The 23,706-nt window shown below is 46.0% G+C and overlaps 1 protein-coding gene across 2 annotated transcripts in view; it reads right to left on the bottom strand.

The window, feature by feature from the left end:
- Positions 1–206: 206 nt before the first annotated feature.
- Positions 207–23,706, bottom strand: part of MTHFD1L (methylenetetrahydrofolate dehydrogenase (NADP+ dependent) 1 like) — a 193,096-nt gene continuing 169,596 nt past the window's right edge. The window contains exons 27-28 of one of the 2 annotated variants that reach the window (XM_062186925.1): positions 8,827–8,947; positions 207–1,200 (exon numbers count right to left, since the gene is read on the bottom strand). In XM_062186925.1, the coding sequence (XP_062042909.1) occupies positions 8,858–8,947 (90 nt within the window). In that variant the 3' untranslated portion in view covers positions 207–1,200; positions 8,827–8,857. Of the gene's footprint in view, positions 1,201–3,852; positions 4,142–8,826; positions 8,948–23,706 lie in introns of those variants that run through there. The other variant, XM_062186926.1, reaches the window with a different exon arrangement.

Raw genomic sequence — 23,706 nt, 5'->3', positions numbered from 1 at the left:
TTATAGGAAAAACCAGAAACAAAGGAGGGTCAGGAACTCCCAGGACAGGGGAATAGGCCATAGAACATTCTCTACTACGAATCAAGGGTTGGGCAAAAGGAAAAGCATCTGCCAAACGCCTGACCTTTACAAGCTACTTTTCCTAGCCCTGTGGGTCTGGGAAAGCTTCAGGGTCACTGAGAGTCATTCATTCACGGGAGACAAAGCACAAGCCCATTTGTTTTATGCGTTAATGATGTAAATGCCACTGTCACTGATATGCTGAGTATTCGAGAGAGCTTCCAAATGCATGGAAAAGTCTTCCTGGGGAAGGTGTCTGGCCTAGTGGTCGAGTGCTGCTTGGGGCGCCTGCATCCCATACTGCAGTTTGGTCTGAGTCCGGGCTCTGCTCCTGATCGCAGCTTCCTGCGAATGTGCACCCCGGGAGGCAGCAGGTCATGGCTCAAGTCCTTGGGTCCCTGCCACCCATGGGGGATACCCCAACTGAGCTCTCAGCTCCTGACTTTGGCCTGGTCCAGCCCTGGCTGGTGCAGGCACATGAGGAGTGGACCAGTAGATGGAAGATCTACTCTGTCTCTGGTCTTTGTAGGTTTCAAAAAAAAAAAAAAAAAATTCAAGCTACCTTTAATTCCACTTCCCATGAACTTTCTGGACCCCTCTCACACGACTCAGTTTGTTCTAAGAAATCTGACAAGTCTGCAGCCCCGGATTTCACACCTGACCAGATATTTCTATGTCATTATTTTTCTTGTAAAGCTCTGGTTGCATTCCCAATGATCCAGGAAGTGAGCGCCAGTGGACGGCCCCGGCTACTTCATGAGAACAGCTACCTCGAGAGGAGTCTGGTCTGGCACGAAAGCCTGCCGCCTGGGTTTTCTGGATACACGTTTATTTTCAGTTCAAAGAGAAAGTAGAAAACTCCACCGTGGAAAATGTTACCTTTCGGCTCACACTCTCAATCCCTCAGTCCCCAGAAAATAAACACCCTCGAGTACAAGCAGCGGGAAACAACGCGCAGCTGGAGGAGCAGGAAAACTCGGTTCTTTCAGACGTGCGGCGGCCGCGGCCTGCGCTGCAGACGAATCCGGCATCCCGGGTCCGCTCCACTGTGGCCCCAGCGTTGCGTCCCACGTGTATTTCACCGCCGCCTTCTTCTCCAGCTGCAGCAAAGAGGCAGGCAGCGACTGTGCTGGAGGAGCCCTGGGAAGCAGAACACACACATTTCCAGTGGCTGAGGAGCAGCGCCCTCCTTCGGCACAGCGCGCTCGTGCATCCTAGCCCTGGAGCTGCAGGCCACAGGGACGGTCAGGAGTGCAGAGTGACCCCGAGGCCGCGGGCAGGCTGGGGTCACCAGGCTGATCGGCTTCTGAGGGCTGCAGAAGCACATGTGCTCCGCTCTGTGACCACGGCGTGCAGCACCCGGCACCGGTGGCTGAGCCCCTAGGGCCTCCAGATTTGGGACCTCCAGTCTGAGGAGCCTTTGGGGGGAACAGTGTTTAGGAAGGCTATAGTTTTGTGGTTGCCACATAAGACTTGTATAATGTATGGGATCCAGAGAGACAATTTGATACATGTATACTATGTGCAGCGATCAAGTCTGGGTAATCAGCAATTCCATCTCCACAACATTGATCGAATCTATCACCTCCCTCCCACCGGGATGGATTCCTCCCTTCTCAACGTGTTTCGGAGCCGTTTTAACCTCCCTCTTACAGCCTCTACCGAGCGCTGTTCTCTCTCCTATGGAATCAACTTTCTTAGCTTCTCCCTCAGAGTGAGAACATGCACTGGATTTGTTTCTACAGTAAGAGAGACAGAGGGAAAGGTCTTCCTTCCATTGGTTCACTCCCCAAATGGCCACAACGGCCCGAGCTGCGCTGATCCGAACCTAGGAGCCAGGTGCTTCCTCCTGGTCTCCCACGCGGGTGCAGGGGCCCAAGCACTTGGGCCATCTTCCACTGCTTTTCCAGGCCGTAGCAGAGAGCTGGATTGGAAGAGGAGCAGCCGGGACTAGAACCAGAGCCCACATGGGATGCCAGCGCCACAGGCGGAGGATTAACCTACTGCGCCACGGCGCCGGCCCCTCTTGTTGTTAAACCTTCACTACCTGAAAGATGATTAAGATTCCTTGCCGTTCTTGAATCCTGCAATCCCATAGAAAGAGAACTAATCAAACTTCATTGTAAAAAAACTACAAACACACACGCCATCCAAGTCTCTGAAAAAACTGTTCCCCATTCCGGGAAAGACGTACGCGCGAGCATGTGGCCTTTCCTCTGAGTTCATACGTGCAAGGATTTATCTGTTGGGCAAGAGGGCTCAGCTGCAGACGGCTGGCGGGCAGTGGAGGGCTGGAGCCAGAGGGGAGGCTCTAAACCAGAAGACGGGGATGAGGCGGGGTGAGGCACCACAAGCACTCCCTGAACATCTGATGCAAGTCAGCGGTGTCAGCAGGGGTAGAACAAGCAGCATAAAGAGGAACCGAATGAAAATATTTCAGACGTCACGAGGGGAGGTTTACCCAGTGCATCTCTCGCCCTCCACTGGTAGCCACAGCTGTTCCAACTTCAGTGGCTTGGGGGGGGGGGGGCGGTGCTCCGGGGGGGGGGTCAGTGACCCTGGGGACAGGAGAGGTGGGCTGGCGATGACCCTGGATGGCCAGGCAGAGCTGCAGAGTCTGTGGTGGCACATTTAAGGGAACGTGAAGGGCCGGCAACAGTCTGGAAGGTGTGATTACAGATGACAAAGGTCAGGTGCAATAGCTAAGGTGAGAACATCAGAGTGAGTTGTGGTGCCAGAGCTGTGGCGTAGTGGGTAAAGCTGCTGCCTGCAGTGCTGGCATCCCATATGGGTGCTGGTTCAAGTCCTGGCTGCTCCACTTCCAATCCAGCTCTCTGCTATGCCCTGGGAAAGCCGTGGAAGATGGCCTAAGTCCCTGGGCCCCTGTACCATGTGGGAGACCCAGAAGAGGCTCCTGGCTCCTGGCTTTGGATTGGTGCAGCTCTGGCTATTGTGGCCAATTGGGGAGTGAACCAGTGGAGAGAAGACCTCTCTCTCTCTCTCTGTCTTTCCTTCTCTCTGTGTAACTCTGACCTTCAAATAAATAAATAAATATATATTTTTAAAGAGTGAATTGTTTGTTCAGGGGGAAGCAAATTTCTGCTGTTTACTTCATGGGGAAATATTTGAGGCTAGCAAATATGAACATTTGATTTTTGGTATAGAAATGCTAAGAAATCAAAATGTGCCCAGAGAAGTTTCTTCTATGGGGAATTAAGGAATTTCACAATCGTTACCCAAGCTTCACAAGATTCCATTTTCATTAAGATAAATTCCCTTTCAGATGCCAAGGAGGATTATCCAAGTCGCTTGAACTTCCATCCTAGTTGGGTCCTGCCTAGAAACGGGAAAGGCAGAGGGGCAGGCTCTACTCCAAGGATGTCTCAGGGTGAAGACCAAGGCCCTTGTTCTTGAAGCACAATGGCAATGAACACGTTTTGAGCTGCTCTGATCAAGTTTCAAGGCCAAAGTCACAGAGCCCATTCACCCCGCCAGGGCACCTGGCAATGCTGGGGCTTGCACAGCCCTTGCCTGCAGAAGGGCAGCCTGGGACCACCCTGCTCAAGATCAACTTATGATCGTTCCATGTCTTTGAAAGTTTCTGCACTAAAGGCAGGGCAGGGAAGAAACAAACTGGCATTTTACTTCTTCCTGTGTGTGAATTAAATATAATAAGTCCAGGGTAAATCAGATTCCATTCAAAGTATAACTGCATATCAGAACGAAGTGAGGGAACTCTACAGGAAATTTGTCAGACTTTATTGTGCTTATGCCAAGGCTGGAAAATACTGTTACTTCAAAAAGTTCACATCGGGGCTGGCGCTGTGGCATAGCGGGTAAAGTTGCGCCTACAGTGCCAGCATCCCATATGGTTACTGGATTGAGTCCCGGCTGCTCCACTTGTGACCCAGCTCTCTGCTATGGCCTGGGAAAGCAGTGGAAGATGGCCCAGGTCCTTGGGCCCCTGCACTCCTGTGGGAGACCCAGAGAGGGATCCTGGCTTTGGATTGGTGCAGCTCCGGCCGTTGACCCATCTGGGGAGTGAACCAGCAGATGGAAGACTTCTCTCTCTCTGCTCTGCCTCTTTGTAACTCTGCCTTTCAAATAAATAAAATAAATCTTTTAAAAAAAGTCCATGGTGAAAGGAATCAAAAGATAAATTCATTTTGATGCAAAAGATGTTGAAATCTATCTATAGATGGGGTCTTCAAAAAGTTCATCAAAATGTGTGCGTGCCATGAAAAAACTGCACGAAAATAAACTCATCTTGGGGCCAGCACTGTTGCGCAGTGAGTTAAGCCACTGTTTACGATGCCAGCATCCCATATCAGAGTGCTACTTTGACTCTCAGCTGCTCCACTTGCAATCCAGCTCCCTGCTAATGCTCCTGGGAAGGCAGCAGAAGATGGCTCAAGTACTTGGGCCCCTGCCACCTACATGGGAGACCTGGATGGAGTTCTGGGCTCCTGGCTTCAGCCTGAACCAGCCTCTGCCATTGCGACTTTTTGAGGAGTGAAACAGCAGATGGAAGATCGATCTCTCTCTCTTCTAAATAAACAAATAAATCTAAAAAAAAAAAAGAACCTCCCCCCAAAACCCTATCTTTTTGTTCTATTTTTCCCATAACTGTTTGGAAGTTACCCTTTTATGATAAAGGTTCAGAATGAGAAATCAGAAGAGGGATCAAAAGAAAAAAAAAAAAAAAAAGTCCCCAAACTCAATCACCTTTAAATAAGAGACTGAACAGGAGGCTGGATTTCACTGGGACAAGCAAATTATTTGCATCCGTTCTATTCAGTAACATCTGAAAGAATGCCTCATGCCCTTATTCCAGCAGTTGGGAAAGCCTACAGGGTAGTTAGTGTTGGCATGAGGGAGCCGGGCATACATGCGGGTGCTCTGCTGGCACCTCTGGCTCACATCCAGCCTCACAGCTGGACTACAGGGTGAGGCAGGGAGGTGAGGAGGAGGAGGGCAGCAGCCAGCACTGGGCACCGTCTTCTCCCAGGGACAGGTCTCCGTGTGCCTCTAGGAAAGTGCACTGTGGCTGAGTGTATGCAGCAGCCTGTAGTCTGATCCCCACAGGAGCAAAGTAAGCAGACCAGACATTTCCACTTCCAGTGCCCAAATTGGTCGGCGCTGACTGTTGTCCAAGGTTTGACATTTCTCTTTTATGCATTTTTAATAGCCACAAACCTTTGGCTTTTAGAGGAGCTGGTCCCCGACAGGAAATAGAACGTTTGCTGGGTCATTAGACTGAGGAGTCACCGAGGGAGGACACTTGCTTTGTCCAGGGGCTTTATCTTGGCAGACTGCATCCATTTCTGATTGAGCAGCGGCCAACGATGGGTTCTGAACCACTGCCCACCGAGCCCAGGACGGTACTTAGCAGTGCATAAAGAAGAAAGCAGCCTTGGGTGAAGACGGGGAAAGTGCCAATGCCATGCAATTAGAGATAAGTAAGAGACAGTCTTATTTAACTTTGACTGAAAAAATTGACAGTCATAGCTTTTAATATACAAGTGATTTTTTTTTTTAAAGTCACCCATTATCCCCGATACATATACATTCAGATAGCTGCTACCATTTTTCAGAATGGGCTGAAGGTCATTTTGCCTGTGATTGAAATTTATTAAAAGGGCATCCTTTGGTTTTGGGCATAAAGGATGGGAATGAGACAGAGAAGCAGATCTGGCTTGAATCTGGGCTTTTGTAGTTGCTTGCTGTGCCAACTTGAGCATGTTGTTAATCTCTCTGAGCTGGTCTTTTGCAGCTCTGAAATAAAAATACTACCCATTTCACTGGCTTGGTGCTAACATGATTGGACACAGGGAAGCAAAAAAACACCAGAGGCAGTGCAGCTCTGTAGTGCCAGGGATCAGGGCCGCCCGGAGCCACCACCTCTCAGTCAGAACGGGGAAGGACTGATTCTCTTGAAGCCTTTGTAGCCTCAGGGGACAACACGTGCCTATGGAGGCACTGCTGAACAAAGTGCCCAGTGGTGGAGCTGCCCCTTGGCATCCATGGGGCTTGCTTCCAGGACCACATGCATGGATGCTCAAATGCCTTAAATAAAACAGCCTGGTGCACATGCCTCTGTATGCTTCCAATGACTTCTAGGTTACTTGCACTGAACACGATGCGTGTGCATCACTTCATTCTCAGTGACTTAGTGCCATGCTCAGTATGTCATAAATGGAAATTTTGCTGTTTAGAACCTTCCAGAATTTTTTCCCAAATATTTTCAGACTCGGTGGGTCAAATTCCTGGAAGTGGAAACCCTGGACGCTAAAGGCTGCTTTGGTGCCACAGGCCAAGGTCCTGATCTGCAGCTCCTGGTCAATCTTGCAATAAATTGAGGGAACACAAATATCTTAAAGATTAAAATAATAAGTGAATAAATAAAAGCTAACTACACACCCCCTGGCATTACCTACATCTGGACTGCAATAATTAAGATATAACCAGGCTCATATGACCTACTTAGAAAGCAAATGAAAATTGACCAAAAGTTTGGAAAAATAATATCTAAGAGAGATGAGAGAATTTTTCTGGAGAAAAATGACAAATGGCAGAAGTTAAGCATAATGAGGTCTTGACATGAAGAGAGAGATTAGTTTGGACAAGGGTCAACTTTTGGTTTAAGGGGAATGATATTGTTATTTTCCCAAGGCTTAGCTGGGAAACACAAGACATTTGCAATGCACAAAGTCATTAGAACAGACCAAAATAATACTGCCAACGAAGCTCAAGTTTATGTATTTCTTTGTTAAATTAACCTCCTTTTTCCATTTTCTAGAGCTTTATTTTTCAGAAATGATGAAGGGGTAACCACATGGTCAAAACTTATTATAACTCAGCAAACACTGCATACACATAACCCAACACAAACGATTCCACACCTTGTTTTCACATAATTCCATTTAAGGGGGTCCTTAACCTTTCTCACTGTAGCCTAGGTCTTTAGTCACACACACACACACACATACACAATCTCACGTTGACTACTGGTAGTAAAACTAATGAGAGTGAGAATCTAACATGCCTGGCTTAGGGCCCTAACCTGGGAACGACTGGAGACAAGGACATTTAGGTCATTCACGCTCATCTGGAAGGCCCAGATTGTGCTCGCAAGAGGGAGGGGCTCCGGGCTAGGGCCATGGACCAGCAACAGGAGTGGTGGGGAGAAGGAACCGGAGGTGTTGCAAGAAGGGATGTATCTTGGGAACCTCGGAGGACATGTCTGATATATGTGGTGGTGAAGGCAGCCTAAGCCTTTAACTTCTGATTGGGAGTTTTCCAGGGATGTGGGCTGGGAGTGTGGTCATTTTTCTCTGTGATGAGGAGTTAGGACAGAAGCCAGCAGGTGCGGCTGCAGCTGAACGGGACACATGAGTAAGACCAGGAGTCCTGGCTCTGGGCTGTCTGAGACAGCTCTGAGTCAGGCTCAGCCTCTCAAACTGTACAGATCAAGAGTTGTCAAGTGGTCAGATTCTGTTGCCCTGTCCATCCTATGACTCATGGGGCCATCTGGGTTACAGGACCCATCGCATCTCTATGTGTCTTTCCAACGGCAGGAGAGCTCAATGCATTGATGGCACCAAGATGAATATTACAGGCTGAACTTTGTCCCACAAGGTATTAAAGTCCTAACTTTGGACCAGGGTCCAAAGGTTATCAGGGACCAGGTTATCAAGGTGAGATAAGATCATCGGCCTGCGCTCAAGTCCAGTCTGACCGGTGTCACAAGAACAGACACACAGGGAGGAAGTCGGGTGACCACAGAGGCAGAGGATACAGCCATGCAGCTGCAAGCTGGGCACGCTAAGAAGCCAGGATGGAGCTCCCCAGAGTCCCAAAGGGAACACAGCTCAGCCGACACCTTGACTTTGGACTTGTGGCCTTCACAACTGCAGGAGGACAAATTTCTGTTGGTTGAAGCCAACTCAGTTGATGATTAACTTTGCTTGGGGAAGTGGAAGAAACAAATACACTGAGATTGGCAGCAAGAGAGATGTGGTAGGAAGGACAAAGTGACTTTTTTGGAAATTATAGCAGATACTGGTTTTAATTCTGGAAACAGAAATAGTTGGTTTGCAGGGTCCTTGCTATGGCCAGAGCTGTTCTAAACAAATCCATATTCTGAGGTGATGTGATTTGACTCCCGCCGGATCAAGTTCAAGAACACTGAAAGCCTCTGCATGGACCATGGACCACCTAACTACAAGCCCACATGCGGGAGTGAGCCCCAAAATGAAGGCAGCCACTAGGTAAGAATTCATAGCACCCAGGGTGGAAATTACTTTCCAGATCACTTTTGTAGTAAGGACAAGCAAAACAAAACAGAACAGAAAGGAACTGATTAAAAGAAAAAGAAGTGGCTGACGCCATGGCTCACTAAGCTGATCCTCCGCCTGCGGCGTCGGCACCCCGGGTTCTAGTCCTGGTTGGGGCGCTGGATTCTGTCCCGGTTGCTCCTCTCCCAGTCCAGCTCTCTGCTGTGGCCCGGGAGTGCAGTGGAGTCCTTGGGCCCTGCACTCGCATGGGAGACCAGGAGGAAGCACCTGGCTCCTGGCTTTGGGCTTCGGATCGGCGCAGTGCACCAGCCACAACATGCCGGTCGTAGCGGCCACTTGGGGGGTGAACCAATGGAAAAAGGAAGAGCTTTCTCTCTGTCTCTCTCTCTCTCATTATGTAACTCTGTCCAAAAAAAAAAAAAAAGGAAAAGAAAAGAAAAGAAAAAGAAGTAAAAACCCCACAGCTTACCTGCTTTGGGACGTGTGGGAGTCTTGTCCACTTAGAACAAGCCTTGAACTTGCTCCGTTTCTGTATCAAGGTCTATATCATAAAAGCAGGGCCGAGTGGGCAGTCCTGGCATGGTGCTCATCTGGAGGAGAGGGCAAAGTAGTATATGTCAGCAAGTGTCAGTAAAGGATACAAAATTTGTTAATAAATATTGGATAATATAAAATATTACGTGTCCGTGTATGCTGATTACAGGACACCTGGTGACACAAATTAACCACATAACCACATTCAATACAGCCTTACATGACTACGTATCATACATATATAAATGTACTTCTTTAAATTTGCCATGTGCTATTCAAAGAAATGGAATAGAAAAGACAAATATCAACTTTCTAAAAATTTAGACCACTTATTTTCCCCCATGGTTCCATAATACACTATCAATATACAACAGTGATTTTCTAAGCCCTTCTTCTTAATAAAATCATCATGGTGAACGCCAACAAAGATGAGCCCGTGGGGTTGATGGCGGTGGCGAGCAGGGAGGAAGTGAACGAGGCCTCTTCACGTCTGGACGCGTTTTTGTACAAGCTGCAGCTCCCAGAGTGCTTTGTAAATTCCTGTTCTCCAGACACCAAGCACCCCTGCAAAATGGCCATATCCTGGGAGCTGGCTTTGGGCTGGGAGCTTTTCCTCCCCTTTTGAAAACAATTTATTCTGGCCAGCGCCACGGCTCACTAGGCTAATCCTCCACCTGTGGTGCCGGTACCCTGGGTTCAAGTCCCGGTTGCTCCTCTTCCAGTCCAGCTCTCTGCTGTGGCCCAGGAGTGCAGTGGAGGATGGCCCAAGCCCTTGGGCCCTGCACCCGCACTGGAGACCAGGAGGAAGCACCTGGCTCCTTGGCTTCAGATTGTAGCACCATTTGGGTGGTGAACAAACGGAAAAGGAAGACCTTTCTCTCTGTTTCTCTCTCTCTCACTGTCTAACTCTGCCTGTCAAAAAACAAACAAACAACAACAAAAAAAACCCCACAAAACTATTTATTCTACTTATTTGAAAGGCAGAGTCATGGAGAGAGAGAGACAGAGAAATCACCCATCTGCTGGCTCATTCCCCAAATGCTTGCCAAGGCCAGGACGAGGCCAGGCATAAGCCAGGAGCTTTTTTTTTTTTTAAGACAAAAATACAACACTTGGGGCCAGTGTAGTGGTGCAGTAGGTCACCCTGACATCCCATATGGGTACTGGTTCAATTCCTTGCAACTCCACTCCTGATCCAGCTGCCTGCTAATGTGCTTGGAAGGCCGTGTAAGATGGTCCAAGTACTTGGGCTCTTGACACCCATGTGGGAGACCTGGCTGAAGATCCTGGCCCCTGGCTCTGGCCTGGCCCAGCCCCAGTTAATGCAGCCATCTGGGTGATGAACTGGCAAATGGAAGAACTCTCCCCTTTTCTTTCTTTTAAATAAATAAATAAATAGTACATAAAATTTTAAAATCTAACTCTCCCCTATGAATCTTTAGATGATGAAAGACGAGGACTGATGGAGAGGGTGAGATGTGTGTGGTTCCAGGAGTCGCATCTCCTGGCTGCAGGGGGATCAGAACGTGCATCCTGGGGCCATCCTGACTGTCACCAAACTGAGAGTCAAAATCAGCTCAGATCTTAAACTCCAGGAAGTGTGAAATGGCTGTCCTCTATTTCCAATTTCTTGCTTTCAAATGGGAGAACAATGAGTTTACCCAGCAGATTCCCATGTCCCTTTCCCATGATGCACCAGCCACTTCCAAGAATTGTGGTTACTTATTTGGGATAAGCAGCAACAGGCCAGAAACCACACAGAAGCCCCCGAGCCCAGGGACTGCCTGACCTCTGTATAAACAAGTCTACTCTTCACACAAAACCCCTCCCGCTGAGCAAACACAATGTGGAATTCTGTTAACAAGACCTTATCCGTTCACATCCAATTCTCCCCCAATAAAGAACTGTAACTGTAGGCCCTGGACGGGAGTCAGCTCTATGTACAGGAGAAAAGAACGCAGGCAGCCTGGGCACTTGCCCTGTGGCTCTAGGCCAGGGTCAGTGGTGACCTCTGTTGACTCTGTGTGCCCTCCACGGAGGCCTCCTGCTAAAAATACCCAAGGAGGCATTAAACTGTACTTCCTCGTCCGTTGCACCAACGGATTCTTAAACAAAGGCTGAAAAGCACAGGCTTTTGCCCTTCAGGAAAACAATTCTTCCAGCTCATTTGTGATTTGGGGTAACCTGGAGTTAACTGTGAGTTCTCTCGAGAGCCTTTATGAACATGCACTGAAGACCAGTGAAGAGAAAACAGCTCCATGTTTAAAACCAGCCACTGGGAAGTAAGAGTATTCTTGGATGAGTAAAAGTTATTAAAAACTCTGCTTCACAAAGTAATAGAATTATGACTTAATCAAAAGATTAAGTGTAAGTTGTATTTGTGAAATGTCTTATTTTCTTATTTCTATTTGAATCCACTACTCCTTCCTATTGAATAAATCACCTATGTTTATCTAGGTTTGGAAAAGAAACAGCATTTTACGCACTTCCATTTTGTTCCTGCAGTTCACGATCTGGGGTGGAAAAGTTCTAGGCAGCTCCTCCTCCCCTAACGGCTGGTTTATATCATATCTTGTTTAAAAAACGCAACAGCCAAAGGAACCTGTATTGGTTAACAACTATAAGGCAAATTAAAATGGAGATCTGGACTGAAGAATCCCTGAGCAGACAAAGCTGGATAGGCCTCACCAGTGACCCGACCTTGCTTTTCAAAAAAGAAAAAAACTTCAAGAGCTATTTCTTTTAAATGTCTATATTAAAGAAAACAACCACAACAATAGAGCTTAAGGTCAAGCACTCGGAAGTAAACATTTTTAGAAACTTTCTAATGGGATAGATCAAATAGGGCAAGGTGGAATTGTAACCAAATATTTTCTGTATTCTACATCTGTGTTTATTCCACAACAGCCACCCCCTACCCTGTGTTCCATTGGCGGATCTTGTGAACCAATTATTTGTTTGCTCAAATAAGCTTTCTTTTTTTTTGGACAGGCAGAGTTAGACAGTGAGAGCAGAGTTAGACAGTGAGAGAGAGACACACAAAGGTCTTCCTTCTGTTGGTTCACCCCCCAAACGGCCACCACAGCTGGCGCTGTGCCGATCTGAAGCCAGGAGCCAGGTGCCCCCAACTGGTCTCCCATGCGGGAACAAGGGCCCAAGCACCTGGGCCATCCTCCACTGCCCTCCCGGGCCACGGCAGAGAGCTGGACTGGAAGAGGAGCAACCAGGACAGAACTGGGATTAGAAACCGCCCCGGCGCCGCAGGTGGAGGACCAGCCCAGTGAGCTGTGGTGCCTCAAATAAGCTCTTCATTACTTTGTTTCTTCCCTTCTCCTCTTTTGGATGTGAAAAGACAGAACTGTCTGTATTAAGTGTTCAGTCAGATAATTATATAAGTGACTCCAAAATGATACATGAGAAAAAAATGGCCTAGTATAAATGTCAAGTGATTGACGGGAAGGAGAGAGATGGAAAATCATTAAAATGAAAATAGACTGTATTGCCACAACTGGGATTTCTATTTGCTTGCTCTGTAGACACGGAATGTTTTGGAATTTTAAAAAACCTACCTGCACAGTATTCAAAAGGTATTTAAAAGGTGTATTTAAAAGGTGATTTCTGTTAGCAGTCAGGGATACTCCGGGAGCTGGGTGCTATGTCCTTCTCAGAGGACACACCTTGATGGTTCTGATTCCCCCAGAGCGTGGACTTCTTGAGTGCCTATTACCAAGATGTTTCAGTCAACTTGGCAACCTTGGTTATGGGCTCACAATAAGGACACCAGGTGACCAGGACCTGGTCCTTACTTCCAGAGGGGCAGCCCACATACAGTAGACAACTGAGACATTTGGGTCAAATAGTTTTTTATTCTTTAGCTTAAAAAAAAATGTTTTTCAATCTTTTTTATATCAAAAGAATGAACTGAAAAAAATTTCTAACTTATGACTTTCTAAGATGGAAGTCATGTTCAATTACCATAAAAATTACCACATTGTGTTCACATACTGTGCCAGTAGTAGACAGCTCAAATTATTCCAATTTGTTTCGGTGGCCTTGAATGGAAGACTAAATACAGTTATTTCTTCTTTTGTAAAAGACAGTATAAATGTCTCTTAGTGATAGGATGCCTGTCCTTGACTAACTTGTTACTTCTTTTATAAAAAGTAAAAACTCCTAATACTGCTTCCCAGGGGTGACTGCCATAAATCATTTCTTGTATGAACTCCCAGGGAGGGGCTGGCATTTGGCTGGTCATTAAGATTCCTATGTCTGATAATGGGGTGTCAGGGTCTAACATCTGCTCTGGCTCCTCACCCCAGCTTCCTGCTCATATAGATCCTGTGTGTGTGTGTGTGTGTGTGGGGGGGGGGTGACAGTAAATAGCTCAAGTAATTGGGCACTTGCCATCCAGGTGGGAGACCTAGATTGAATTTCAGCCTCCTGGCTTTTGGTGGCTCTAGTCCTGGCCATTGCAAGCAGTTGAGGAGTGAGCCAGTGGATGGGAGTGCTCTTGCTCTCTCTCCAGAACCAAACCAGAACACCAACCTCCCACCCTCACCCAAGGCAGTTTTCTATTTTTATATAAGCTATGCATCTACATGAGGGGTCTTCAAATGTTCATGGAAAATGCATATCATGAAAAACCTGTCTGGACTTCAAAACTTTTTCAGAAAATTATTTTGCGATTTCATTTCCATTAAGTCTTTGAAGTGGCCTTCTAGAATCAGGTACAACTCAGATAATTCTCCATGTATAGTTCTGGAATTTGTTTTTCAGGGAGACTAATATTTAAAATTGGCAACGGGGGCGGGCATTATGGTGCAGTGGTTAAGCCGCCTACAAAGCCAGCATCCCATCTGAGACAGGTGTGGTGGGAGAGGTTGTCCTTCTCCAACAACAGGTGCACAAACAGGCTCAGCACAGCTGTGTGACTTACCCAAGTGCAAAGGCTTCTGGAGGATCCATGAAGCCTAGAGGTTAAGAGGAACCATGGATCCTCCACATTCTAGATGTATAGTTCTGGAGCTGTCTCCAGTCCCATCGCACCTGCACCTTCCTGGGCAAGCTCCCCTGAACCTCGGTCTGTCTGTAAATGCGCTATGAGCATAGCAATTTCTGTATTATGCAGTCGACTTCAAAATTAAAATGAAAGCAAGAAAAGACCCTCGCTTTGCATTTAATACACAACACTATTATTTTGAGAACGTACAATTATCTGTATGAAATGAGAGCTGTGTGTTATTTGTGATAGAAAACAGAACAAGGAAACTTTAAACAAATCTATTCTGTGACTAATTATATGCATCTTTTATAGGAAAATAAAGGGGCTCATCAGTTTTATCATACTGCTCTCTAATTTTTCTGACTCTGTGTCTTCAAAGCCACACTTTCTCCAGTTCCTATTCGTGGCAATCAAGTGTGAAGTTAAACGCAAGAGCCAAGACCTACAGCATTCAAGGGAACAGGGGCCTCACTGCTGGAGGACAGACACTGCTGTGAGAGAAGAAAACTCCAGAAATGGGACTGTAAGGCAGGATCCTACGCTGCCCACTGGTCCCCAGGTGACGACGAGAGTCCTGTCCTGGGCAGGACAAAGAGCAGAGGCGTGGATCCCATTCTTTGTGCTAGGGTGGCTGCAGCACCTTCGTTTCCCAGCTGCCTGACCCACCGGCAGGTGGCAATGCCGGGAGACCTCCCTGCACTGGCTCTGGTGGAGCAACACCAATTTTGGAACAGGTTATATAGTTAGCAAACTCAGCGTGGAGTAAGTGAATTCTGGTTTCAGAGCAGCTCACCTCCAGCAAACTGTGATGTTCTGTGCCTGGGTCCCACCCCCGGGTCCCACTGGCTATGACACTGTTATTCTGTGACCCCTTAAAGGGACCCGGGAGAAGGATCATAAGGGAGCAGGAGACTAGCGTTGCTTTTACCCAGCCCATGGGGGTCTTTCTCTTCCAGGAGCTTTTTAGCGAGGACGTGCTGCCCCGACTGCCTTGGGCCCAGCACTGAGGCCACTGAGAGGTTGTTTCTCTTTGGTTTTCACCCGCCCTGCCTGGGCTTGCAAAGCTCCTCCCCAGAGATGCTGAATCAGCGCAACAGGCAAACCCACGAAGATGTCCGGAACATGACTTCAAACTCCCCTTCAGCTTCTCTTGGGACAGTGGCGAAGCAGCAGTCTGGGGAAGCCTGGGGAGGAGGGGGTGGGTGGGTGTGGTCTCAAGTTCACTAGCCAGACACCTGGCTTGGCCAAGACTTGCTGAACTAGGAAAGAATTCAGGACCACCCTGTGACCTAATTGAACTCTTCCAAATACTAGAGGCCTAAATGGTGCTACAACCCTGTAAACATTTTAAAAAGATTTATTTAAGAATCAGGGAAATGTGGAGAGGGAGTGATAGGGTTAGATAATTAGCTAGTTAACTACCTAAACCCTTAATGGTCAGAGCTGGGCCAGACACAAGCCAGGAGCCCAGAACTCAATCTGGGTCTCCCATGTGGTAGCAGGAACCCAACTACTTAGGCCATCACATGCTGCCTGCCAAGGGTACACATTAGAGGAAGCCGGAATCAGGAGAGCAGGCAGGACTGAACCCAGGCATTGGGAAATGGGATGCGGGTGCCTCAAGCACTAGTCCAGATGCCTGCCCCATGGCCATCTTTACTTCAGGTGATCCAGACCAGCTTCCACTTGAATGCTCAGGGTTTCAGCCAGGGTGCAGCAGTGATTTACCGTATGTTATGGACTAAATCGGGTTCACCCTGAAATTCCTATGTAGAAGCCCTAACCTTGACCCTTCTTCCTGGACCCCACCTCTCCCTGTGGATCTGGAGATAGGGCATTTAAACAGGTGACTGAGTAAATGAGTCATAAGGGTGGGCCGGTCCAATAGGACTGGTGTTAAGAAGAGGAAGTGACACGAAGAGCATTTGGCACAGAAAAAAAGCCACGTGCAAGCGAACTTCCACTCTGTGAAAATAAACATCCGTAGTGAGCCACCGGCTCTGTGGGATTCAGTTACGGCAGCCCCAGCAGACATGCACGGTACTTAAGGTGGCTGCTTCCTGCCCTCCAGATAATCTCACGACCATCAACAATTGCTTTCCTCTAACTTTCTCCAGTCCTGGGTTGCCTGTAAAGGCCTCTATGAGAAAAAATGCCTTCTCCTTGCCAAGCTCGGAAGGATCAGCGGGCAGCCCTTGGCTGAAGGAGGTGCACCTGCTGTCCGCCAACTCGGTGCTTCCGTGGGTTCCTTGCTCTCTTCCCTCACGGGCGCCCCGTCGCTCCAACACTCCTGGGACACAGCAGTGCCCAGACTGCCTTTTCTGGGTTAACCCCCGAGGTGGGTGCCGAAGAAAACCAAGCATCCCTAATTCATTCAAAAATCACCTCTCTTCCCTCTTTTTTACAAGCACACATATATTAGAAAATCAGAAAAAACTCTCAAAGAGCAAATGACAGATTCCTTTTTGTTTCTAAATTTAATTTTTACCAAAGTAAATCATGGCTTAAAAGGTCACATTGTTCCTCAAGGCTTACCATGAAAAATGACAGTTTCCTGCCCACTGTGTCTGTCTCACCCCCCCTCACCCAATCTTCCAGCACCTACTTTTGACAGGTGATCACTACCAACTCCTGTCTGTTTACTCTCCCCATCCATCATGTCCTGTCTTGATCTTGCAGTTTCTGATATTATCCATTGACTTTCCTATATAGAAGACAAAGATTTAGCTTTCATTTTATTTAATTTTGAGAGATGGAGAGACAGACACAGGCACACACAGACACACGCCCAGAGGGAGGGAGAGAGCAAGAGAGAGATCCCATCTGCTGATTCATGCCACAATTGTCCAGCATAAACGGAGACCAGGGCGAGGCCAGGCTGAAGCCAGGAGCTGGAAATCCAGCCTGGGTCCCCCACTGCCTGGCCTTGTTTTAGGTCTTTTACAGCCTACCCTATTTCCTGTCCCATTCCATTTCTCGAATGTAGAGCTATGAGGCTTTTGGTCAGAGCAGGATTTATTAAGATGGTGTGACCAGCTTGCATACTGTTTGTTCCCATTAATATCCAATGCCTGCCTCTCCTGGAGTTACCAATTGTCTGACTCTCCCTTTGCTTAGCTTCTGATGCACCTGCCATTCACATACCAGCACGCTCTGTACGACAGAAAAGTTCAAGTATAGATTCAAGGATAGATCACTTTTCCGTGGACTCCATGTGGAGTCCGCCATCCTGTAGCCTTCCAAGCAAACTGTTAGGTGAGCTCCTCTCTCACAATCCTGGGGAGTCCCTCCCCTTCCCAGGGACCACGCTGTGTGAGGTAAGTCCTCCCCGAGATCCGTGCCTCACTTCTTTCTTTCTTGACAGGAAGAGTGGACAGTGAGAGACAGAGAGAAAGCTCTTCCTTCCGTTGGTTCACCCCCTAAATGGCCGCTATGGCCAGCGTGCTGCGGCCAGCGCACCGCGCTGATCCGAAGCCAGGAGCCAGGTGATTCTCCTGGTCTCCCATACGGGTGCAGGGCCCAAGGACCTGGGCCATCCTCCACTGCCCTCCCGGGCCATAGCAGAGAGCTGGCCTGGAAGAGGAGCAACCCGGACAGAATCCGGCGCCCCAACCGGGACTAGCACCTGGTGTGCCGGCGCTGCAGGCGGAGGATTAGCCAAGTGAGCCGCGGCGCCAGCCTTGTGTCTCACTTCTAACCCAAAGAACATGGCACAGTGATGGAATGACATTCTGCCTTAGCAGTTTTGAGAGAAAAATTTTTTTCCCTTTGATGGCTTTCAGGGAATACGCTGCCGTGTTGTGAGTGGGCCTAAGGAGAGGGTCACATAGCAAAGATACCATGTGTGCACTCCAGGACTTGAACGCAGCTGATGGCCAGCAGGATGCTGGGCCCTCAGTCCTACAACCTCAAGGAACCAAATTCCGCACATAACCCCGTAAACTGCCAAGAGGCCCCAGCCTCAGTTATGAGGCCGCCCAGAGGCTGAGAACTCAGCCAAGCTGGGAACAGACGCCAGACCTGTAGAAATTCTGAGATAATAAACCTGCATTGTTTGAAGCAAGTAAATTTGTAATCATTTGTTACATGGCAGAGAAAAGAAAAAAGTAATAGACACATTCCCTCTTTGATGATTTGCTCATTCGTGTGAAATATCTCCTCTAGCGCTTCTTCAGAAGAAGGCCATCAGAGGTCAGTTCTAAAGTGTCTGGCCCTGGAGCTGGATCCCAGGATCCCATACTGGAGTAGGGTTCGAGTCCCGGCTGCTCTGCTTCCAATCCAGCTCCCTGATAATGCACCTGGAAAAGCAGTGGAAGATGGTCCAAGTGCTTGAGCCCCTGCCACCCATGTAGGAGACCTGGATGGAGTTCCAGGCTCCTGGCTTCTGTTTGGCCCAGTCTTGGCTGTTAGGGTCATTTGGGGAGTGAACCACCATACAGAAGATTCTCTCTGTCTCTCTGGCTTTCAAATAAAGGAAGAAATAAAATATAAAACAAGTAAAAAAATAAATCACCTAGCCCCGCGATTACTCTTAGCTCACCCTAGCCATGGTTTCTCTGGGTACATCATTTTATATGAATTTTGAAGAGACTGTTGTATTACAGTCTAGCCTCTAGCGGCTGCTAAGTACGACGCCATTCTCAGTCTGGATGAGTTGTATGTCAACATCTTTATTTTTCCCTCTCTGAAAGCTTTTAGTTTCTTCTTTTGATCCCTAGTGTTCTCTTCTGTTTTATGATGGAGGGTACTGGTGTGAGTCTATGAATCCATTCTGTGGGTCCTTCTGATTCGGAATTCGTCAGTTCTAAGGATAAAGATGATTTGGGCAGTGGGGTAATTTCTTCCCCTCTGGTTTCTTCTGTCTTATTGGGACTCTAATTATTTGGACACTAAATCCCCAGGGCTGCCCCTCTTATCTTTTCAAACTTTTTCCTTCTGTTTTTCTACTTTTTTGTAACTTTCTTTTGGAACACATTGAGTTACTTAACAGTGTTACTGAGGTAAACTTGGCATACTGCACATGTCAAAGTGCAAGGCTTAAAACTGCTATGTAAGTCCACGTGTAGATCTTTATACGGACGTGTGCATCACTTCTCTTGGGTAAATACTCAGGAATAGAATGACTTGGTTCTATGCTGGCGAGATGCTACACCGAAGTAAGTACACCAAACTGTTTTTCAAAGGGGTTGTACTATTATATATTCTCACTCACATCCTCATCAATATTTGGCATGATCCGCCTTTTTAATGTTCGACACTCTAATAGCTATGTTGTATCCACTGCAGTTTCATTTCGCATTTTCTTAATGACTGACTGGTGATAGTAAGCATATTTTTATGTGATGATCACCCATATATTTAATTGGGTGCCATGTCTACTCAAATCTTTTACTTGCCTTTTTTTTTTTTTAATAAGAGTTGTTTATTTTCTTGTTATTGAATTTTGAGTGTCCTTTTTCTATTCTCAACACAAGTCCTTATCAGACAGATGATTTGCAAATACTTTCTCCATTCTGAAGCTTATTTAATTTCCAAATGTTTGGAGTTTTTTCAGATATCTTTCAGTGCTGATTTCTTACTTAATTCCACTGTGGTTAGAGAACATATTTTGTATGATTTGAATCCTTTAAGATTTATTGAGATCTGTTTTGTGGCCCAGAATATGGTCTGTCTTGGCAAACATTCTGTGTGCATTTGCACAGCATGTGTGCTCTGCTGTTGTTGGGTGGAGTGTTCTACTCACGCCAATCAGGTCAAGCTGGATTGTAGTTTCCCTCAAGCATCCTACAAGGGGCTTCAAAAAGTTCGTGGAAAATGGAATGAAAAGATAACATGATTTTGATGCAAAAAAATTTTGGAGCCCGAGCATTGTTTTGTCGTAATACACATTTTCCATAAACTTTACGAAGGTTACTTGTGTATACGTATTGATTTCCAGTTGATTTTTTCTGAGTTTTAAAATCTCTGATGACTGTCATGGATACGTCCATTCTTCCTTGCAGCTGATCTTTTTTTGTTGTTGATTTGCTTCCTGCAACTTGAAAGTCTATGTTTGAACCATGTTGAAGGGTTGGTAAATTATATGTAAACCCTTAGGATTGTTATACCTGTTGATGAAATGTCTCTTTTATTATTATGAAACAACCCTCTTTATCCTTGCTCTACCTCTACTTAAAAAAAATTTTTTTTTAAATTCGAGAGAGAACTATAGAGAGCACTCTTCCATCCACTGGTTCACGCCCCAAATTCCCACAATGGTTGGGGCTGCACGAAGGCTGAACCCGAATCAGGGAATGCAATCCAGAGCCAGGACTGTTCTGCCTTAACAGGATGCTGGAGTCAGGAGCCAAAGCCAGGAATCAAACGCAGGTGCTCCAATGTAGGTACCTTACCCACTAGGGTAAATGCCAACTCCTCTACTTCTATTGTGGCATTAATATACCAGTCTACTTTTCTTTTGATTAGTGTTAACATTTTTCTATCCTTTTACCTTTCATCTATGGTAGTCTTCCTTTATCCATTTTTTTTTTAAAGATTTATTTATTTATTTGAAAGTCAGAGTTACACGAGAGAGGAGAAGCAGAGAGAGAGAGAGGTCTTCCATCCGATGGTTCACTCCCCAATTGGTCGCATCGGCTGGAGCTATGCAATCCGAAGCCTAGAGCCAGGAGCCTCCTCTGGGTCTCCCACGTAGGTGCAGGGGCCCAAGCACTTGGGCCATCCCCTTACTGCTTTCCCAGGCCATAGCAGAGAGCTGGATTGGAAGAGGAGCAGCCAGGACTTGAACTGGCGCCCATATGGGATGTCAGCACTTCAGGCTGGGGTGTTAACCCACTGTACCACAGTGCCAGCTCCCTATCCAAGGTTTTGTCTTCCAAGCTTCAGTTACCCTTGGTCTAACACAGTTTGAAAACACAATACAGTTGACATTCTCAGAGACAGACTATATGCCTATGCTTTATTATAATATATTGCTATAATTGATAATTATTTTAATTAATTTCTTACTGTTCTAATTTATAAGTAAAACTCCGTCATAGGTATACATGTATAGGAAACAACATAGTCAACATAGGGTCCTGCACAATCTGCAGTTTCTGCTATCTGTATTTCCTGAAGATAAGGACAGACTATTGTACTTTTGTCTTTGAAGTGGGTTTCTTGTGGACAGCATATAGCTGAGCCTTGCATTTGTTATTTTGGTTGGTCTTAATCTGCATTTTAATAGGGTGGGAGGGGATATTTAGAATATTTACATTTAATGAGATTATTGATATAGCTTCATTTCGGTCTTTCACGTGGGTACAGGGCCCAAGGACTTGGGCCATCTTCTGATGCTTTCCTAGGTACATTAGCAGGGAGCTCGATTGGAAGTGGAGCAACCAGGATTTGAACTGGTGCCCATATGGGATGCTGCAGGCTGTGGCTTAACTTGCTGTGGCTTCTTCCCTTTTCTGTCTTCTTCAGATTAATGATACAATTTTATTTCCTTCGTTGACTTATTAACTATAACTCCTCGTGCACTGAATAGTTTTCTTAGTATTATATTTTTAACTTTTCACAGTCTACCTTCAAGTAACATGTTAAAGCACATGTAGTATAAGAATCTTATAACAGCATACTTCCACTTTTATTCTCCTAGATTTTGTGCTTTTGTTGTCATATATTTTTCCTCTACAGGTTGCCAACCCCAAACATTTCTAATATTTTTGCTTTATATGGTGATTTAACTTTTAGAGACTTAAGTAAGAACAAATTTTTTAAAAATTATTTTTCAATTTCCTGTTATATTTGATAAATCCTAATACACTGGGTATAATTATAGGGCACTGGGTATGATTCCAAACACCAAATCATGAGACTGAGTCAACAAGTCATACCTTGCCCACAGCACAGACACACAAGCAGTCGGTGGTGGGATTTCTCATAGCTTCTGCCTTCATTTGGAAAACCATCCATTTTATTCCAGAATACATCATCTTAATGAGACTAAAAAGCTTCTGTATGCACACACTGCCAATATATTTTAAAAAGTCTTGAATTTTAACAAGCAGAAGAGACAAATTCATCAGAATTATTTTGGCTTAAAAAAGAAAAAAACTAAAAAAAGAATCAGGTTCAACAGTCTGTCTGCAGGTTTCTACATACACCACGTATCTGGTGAGTGTGAGTGTGTGGATGCATGCTTATAGAAAGAGCTTTATTTTTTTTAAGGACATGGAACATGGTCTGGCCCCTCAGCTGCTCTTTCTGAGCGACACCTAACTTGTTCAGATGTAACTGCTGAAGCTGCTTTACTGCTAACGACCAAACAACAACAGATCTTTCTATTCACCTAAGTGGTTAACACTTCTGGGGCTTCCCATTGTTTTTGATTGATTTAGGTTTCTTACTGGTATCATTTTCTTTGTATCTGAAGGGCTTTCTTTAACATTTTTTATACTTCAGGCTGGCTACTGATGAATTCTCTCAGCTTTTGCTTGCTTAAAAATGTCTTTATTTCCCTTTTGTTTCTGGGAGACACTTTAAGACACTTTAACTGGGTGAGGAATCTCAGGCTGAGATCACTTTAACCATGTTGACCTGCCGTCTCCTGATTCAGTGTTATTTCCAACAAAGCAATCACTTTATCTTTGTTCTGCACATAGCATATCTTTTATCCTCTGCCCCTTTTAACATTTTCTTTTTATCCCTGGCTTTAAACAATTTGGATTTAGATGTGCTGTGGTGATTTTCGTTATGTTTCTTTTACTTCGTGTTAAGCTTCTTGAATCTATGTATTTATAATTCACCTCAAATTTGGAAAAATGCTTGCTATTTCTTCAAGCACTTTTCAATTGCTTTCTTCCTCTTATTATACTCGTACGTATTTTTGACTGTTTGACAAGGTTCCAAAGCTCACTGATGCTCTCTTTATTCTTTTCAGTCTTTAAAAAAAAAAAAAATTGGAGAGTTGCTGTTGCTGTGTCTTCAGATTAACTAATCTTTCCAAACGCAAGGACTAATATGCCATTAGAATATTTTTTAATTGCAGATAGAAGTTTTCATCTTCAGAAATGTTTTTGAAAAATCTTTTTTAGCTCTATTTAACCTGTTACATTTTCCCTGCAGTTTCTTGATCACATGGACTACTGCCACCATGAACTGTTTTAATGTCCCTGTCCACGGATTCTATCATCTTTAAAATTAACAATTAATTTTTTTTTTTGACAGGCAGAGTGGACAGTGAGAGAGAGAGAGAAAGAGAGAGAGAGAGAGAGGTCTTCCTTTTGCCGTTGGTTCACCCTCCAATGGCCGCCGCGGTTGGCGCGCTGCGGCCGGCGCACCGCGCTGATCCGATGGCAGGAGCCAGGTGCTTATCCTGGTCTCCCATGGGGTGCAGCACCCAAGCACTTGGGCCATCCTCCACTGCACTAATTTTGATTGGTTATTCTACATGGCGTTTTCCTATTTTTTGCATTCCGGGAAATTCTGGATTGGATGTCAGGCATTTTAATCTTGTTGAGCTCTGGATATTTGTATATCATCTTGTTCTGGGATACAGTTTAGTTACTTAGAAATGATTACTTTTTCTTGTGTTTTCCTTTTAAACTTCATTGGGTGGGATGAGAGCTACGTCTAGTCTAGGGTGAACTTTCTCTCGACTTCCAAGGCGAGACTCGTCAGTCTTTCTAACCAGTGCCCGGGATCATGAGATTTTTTAGCGCTGCTGTTAGAAACAGGAAACTTCTCCTGGCTCTGTGCGGAAGCTACACACTCTTCCTTCTCGTTCTTCCTCGCGATTCCCTTCCCTGACTTCAGCTATTTCTTAAC

Source organism: Lepus europaeus, chromosome 3 (assembly GCF_033115175.1).
Source record: "Lepus europaeus isolate LE1 chromosome 3, mLepTim1.pri, whole genome shotgun sequence".
NCBI classification, from domain to species: Eukaryota; Metazoa; Chordata; class Mammalia; order Lagomorpha; family Leporidae; genus Lepus; species Lepus europaeus.
Note: the sequence above shows the minus strand (reverse complement) of the source record. Positions and strands in the feature narration are given on the sequence as shown.